The sequence below is a fragment of the Alnus glutinosa genome, chromosome 9, assembly GCF_958979055.1.
Source record: "Alnus glutinosa chromosome 9, dhAlnGlut1.1, whole genome shotgun sequence".
In the NCBI taxonomy this organism is placed as follows: Eukaryota; Viridiplantae; Streptophyta; class Magnoliopsida; order Fagales; family Betulaceae; genus Alnus; species Alnus glutinosa.
This window is the reverse complement of record NC_084894.1, coordinates 11,781,538-11,785,673: the sequence shown is the minus strand read 5'-3', so window position 1 is coordinate 11,785,673 and position 4,136 is coordinate 11,781,538. Positions and strand designations below refer to the sequence as shown.

Sequence of the window (4,136 nt, the reverse complement as noted above, 5' to 3'; positions counted from 1 at the left end):
CTGTGATTGCTTATGAGTTCATACCTTGCTTAGGGGACACTTGTAAAAACGTCTCATATAGTTTCTTTCTGTTCTTGAGATGAGGAGTGTCATGGGTCCAGCACCACATGTGCAATTCACCTTAACGTTCATATCTACTTGGTAATGCAGCATAAAACAACAAACTTCTCATGTACGGGTGGACAATTTGACATAATAAAATATGTAATTCAAATGACCCACACAAACAACATACATATCAGTCAATTTCACATATTTGTCTTACATTGAAAAGTCCTATCAACCATAAAACAAACTCAACCATAACAAAGTGCACAGGCATTATAAAAAATATTACTTCAACATTATAATTGCCATTTTTTTAATTATTTCCAACTTCGTTTCCATGTGCATTATCCCACATTGCTTGTGCAATGCCTTCTCTAAAATTGATCATTTCAACGGCAGCTGCAGATGAGAAGTCATACTATCCTGAATGTGAGGGGCTTGCCTCATCATTGTTGCCATATGCATAAGACTGCTCACTCATCCCTGGTTCTACTGCATCAGTGCCGTTGAATATTTGATCATTTGGATTACGTGTCACAATGAAGTTGTGCAGTATACAGCATGCCATTATAATGCAGGTTGACGTGGCAATAAGTACTTAGGCATATCGTATAAAATACGTCATCTCCTCTTCAATCTGGAGAAGCAGTTCTCAAACATCATTCGTAGTGAGAAGTGTCTGAAATTAAACAGTTCCTTGTACCCACGGGGCAGAGGCCTATTACGAAAATGGGAAAGATGATACCTCTCCCCTTTATACGGAGGCAAGAAACCTCGCGTGCATGGGTATGCAGAATCCGTCACATAATAGTGCCCTTCATAAATAAAATACCCAAAGTTTATTCAAGAGCATGAAAATCTATGATAGATAGAAAATTACGTAATTGTATGCAACGTACTAACCATCTGTAGGCCACTCAAAGCCTTGGTCAGTTGTAACAGCATCCTTAAAAATGCGGCCATCATTTGAGGTTCCCTCCCAGCCAACGTATACGAACGTGAATAACATATCAAAATCGCATATTGCCATAATGTTATGTGTGCACTCATTTTTGCGGCCACAAAAGAGGCGTTGGTGCTCTGCCGAGATTTGGGCCTTTATGTGTGTGCCGTCGACTGCACCAATACAATCCTGTAATAATTTTCAAACAAAAATAAACTTAAAAATGTACATTGTTTTACAAGTTTGGAACAGTGGCATTGATAGGGCCGATGTGTTATAAATGAACAACACTCACCTTGAACCAAGGATAATATTTAGGATTACCCTGTACATGTGGGTGCACCCCAGTCCTGTGTCTCACTTTGATGTAGACCTTGGCCAGATGGCCCACTGCTCTCAACACCTTATTATAATGCCGGTTTATTGTCTCCATAGAGTGTTGAAAGCGATCTGTAGCGATCCACTGCCATTGGCAGTGCCCAATAAGCAAAAGAAATATAGCAACACTTTCTTCAACATCAAGGTTCCTTGTACTCTTTATTAACTGGCGCTCCCTCAACTCACAACACAAAGCTCTAAAATCCGGTGGCTCCATACGAAACATTTGAAAACACGGCACTGGGTGACCGTTCAGCATGTATGTTATGTACATGGCCCCTCGTAATGGCAAGTTCCGTTACAGCATTTTGGTGTTTTCATCGTCGTCTGATGAGTCAATCGCACTCAGTAAAAAGAAAATCTCGTCATCAAGTTCATCATCTCTATCTTCATACGCGGGTACGAAAGGGAGGTTAGATCCGTCCATCTATTAACAAAGACTTAGTTCAATACAGTTTAAAATAATTTGGTGAACAATACCATCTAACACACATTCAACAATTAATTATTGTCACATATGCACGTAGTAAAACACATTGCACCAATTAAACTTGTCTCATAGGTAATAGCTAAAATACATTAAACTAACATAAAATAACTTGTCTCATAGGTAATAGCTAAAATACATTAAACTAACATAAAATAACACATTCCACCAATTAACTCTGTCAATCCAGGGGCTTGACCTTTGATAGCCAAAGCAATTTGTGTTCTTTGTTCCAAAGGAGAAACAAGTTTTGAAGTTTTTCATCTAGTAGGGCAATTGATGCAGCCACGTAAGTATCGAGTGTAATTTCAGCCTACAACTCATTAAGCACGGCGATTGCCTAGTTTATTGGAGGTGCGGATTTGCCAGTGCTGAACTGTTGCGTCGAACTCAAGTCCTGCTGAGTTTGCTGCTGTATGGATTCTCTTCTTGCCTTCGCCAGCTCCCTCATCTCATCATACATAGCCTGCTTCGAAAGAATTACCGTGGCTTTTGTTTCCCTGCAGGATTTTTTACCCGAGGATCCTTTCCCTGAAGATCCCATGCTGACGCCCAATCCGATACCACGTGTCGGGGCATTTCCCCTACCCCTTGTATCCTCCACCATTGGCTCTTTCCCACTACGGCGACCTCTAACAAACGAAGGTCCACCAATCTCCTCATCATGCGGACTGCCAAGGTCAACAAATGTGGGTGACGGATAACCTTCGGGTTGACCTCTACGACCTACCCCACCATCGTACATGTGTATGCCTTCTGTCTGCATACGGTGCATAAGAAGTGCTTCCTCATCGGTGTCAGGCGGGGACTGTGCGGAGGACCGGCGGAGAATGCCAGTTGCTGTGGACCGATCGAATATGAGCCCGAGTTCCTCATAGTTACGGCACCCTTTTGCTTTGAAGCGTGAAATTTTCGGATCCACCTACGGAAACCCAGAGAAATTATTATTCCCCAAATAATATATATGAGTGATCATACCAAGCTAGTTTGGAATAAAGCATACCATCTTGGCACGCTGCCATTGCGTCGGGGTCCCAGAAACTGTGTTTAGTACTGGATCCCAGCCAAAGCCAGTTTCATGATTTAACAGACCAGAAAAGTCGTTGTGGTCTTTTTGCAACCTTCCATACTTCGATGATAGCTGGCTAGGAGTCTAGACTTTACTCGCCCTTGGATTCATAGCATTGGCTAGCTGCACCCACAATGCTTTATTCGCAGTCCCTCGGATGATGGAACCGTTGTGCACACATTCGACTAAAAGTTGGACGAATAGGTCATCATCCTCTGGTGGCCACTTCTCTGATTTTCCGCTTGACATTGACTCTCGTTTTCTCTAGTATGGTAAGGAAAAGTAGGGCTATTATAGAAGTATAGTAATACATGAGCAATACAACCCCACTAGTAACTTTAAATAATTAAACTGATCTAAAGTGTATGAGCACGTTTGTTATTGTATTTTAGGGTATTTTTTCTGTTTAAATAAATTGTTTTGTTGTAATTAATACAAATATTAAAAATAATTTTGGGTTTTTTGCATTTTAATTTTTTTTTTAATAATATTATTTTAAGAATCCAAAATAAAAACCTAACATTTAGATCCTGAGATCATGTGATTTTACTTAATTTAAATTCGTCAGTAATGGTGAAAATTAAAACTCATTACAGGGTATATATATATATATATATATAAAAAAAAAAATTAAAAAAAAAAAAAAAAAACTCATTATAGGGCTCTACCTTCTTATTTTCTTGAATAATAGAGAGGAATCACTGCACCCTCATTTATTTATGAACGTATTTTCTCGATGATTTGTCAACTTCAATAAAGTCTTTTACTAGAGAGGTATCATTTATGTTTGTCTATTTCTACGTTAAAATTGTGCAAAGATTTTTAATAGAAAAGCATATGAGCTTTTTATTTTGAACAATTCACAAATACTTATAAGTGAACAAACATTTATATAAAACAGATAAAGAAAAAGGTTGTGTGTAATACCTTTCGAATATGATAAGAACTAGTCGCTCCTAATAAATTTTGCTTCCCACTTCTCGTTAGATAAGGCTGTGCACCATGTAAATTTAATTAGTCCAACATTGAGACACATGAGTTCAATATTAAAATAATTTTTATTTTTTTTAAAAAAACACATCGCCAGGAAATTACATTTGCCTAACGCCATTGATTTGGAAACGTACGAAACCACTTTTTAAAATTGGAGGTATGAAATGCTTATTTGAAAGCGCAAAATTGGACAAATAATATACCAGTACATAAATCTA

At 38.4% G+C, this 4,136-nt stretch overlaps 1 protein-coding gene across 1 annotated transcript; it reads right to left on the bottom strand.

Moving 5' to 3' along the window:
• Positions 1 to 669: 669 nt before the first annotated feature.
• LOC133876767 (uncharacterized) lies at positions 670 to 1,643 on the bottom strand. The gene is made up of 3 exons (XM_062315013.1): positions 1,287 to 1,643; positions 952 to 1,180; positions 670 to 863 (listed from the first exon to the last, which is right to left on the bottom strand). Exons 1-3 carry the CDS (start codon positions 1,641 to 1,643, stop codon positions 670 to 672), a joined length of 780 nt encoding a protein of 259 aa, XP_062170997.1.
• Between the last annotated feature and the right edge of the window lie 2,493 nt (positions 1,644 to 4,136).

What these genes read in the sequence shown, in the direction of transcription:
- LOC133876767 (XM_062315013.1), bottom strand. Translation starts at nt 1,643, where the DNA reads ATGTACATAACATACATGCTGAACGGTCACCCAGTGCCGTGTTTTCAA. An exon ending in AATATTATCCTTGGTTCAAG is followed by an intron (nt 1,181 to 1,286) that starts GTGAGTGTTGTT and finishes AAATTATTACAG; the next exon opens with GATTGTATTGGTGCAGTCGA. An exon ending in CTTTGAGTGGCCTACAGATG is followed by an intron (nt 864 to 951) that starts GTTAGTACGTTG and finishes TTATTTATGAAG; the next exon opens with GGCACTATTATGTGACGGAT.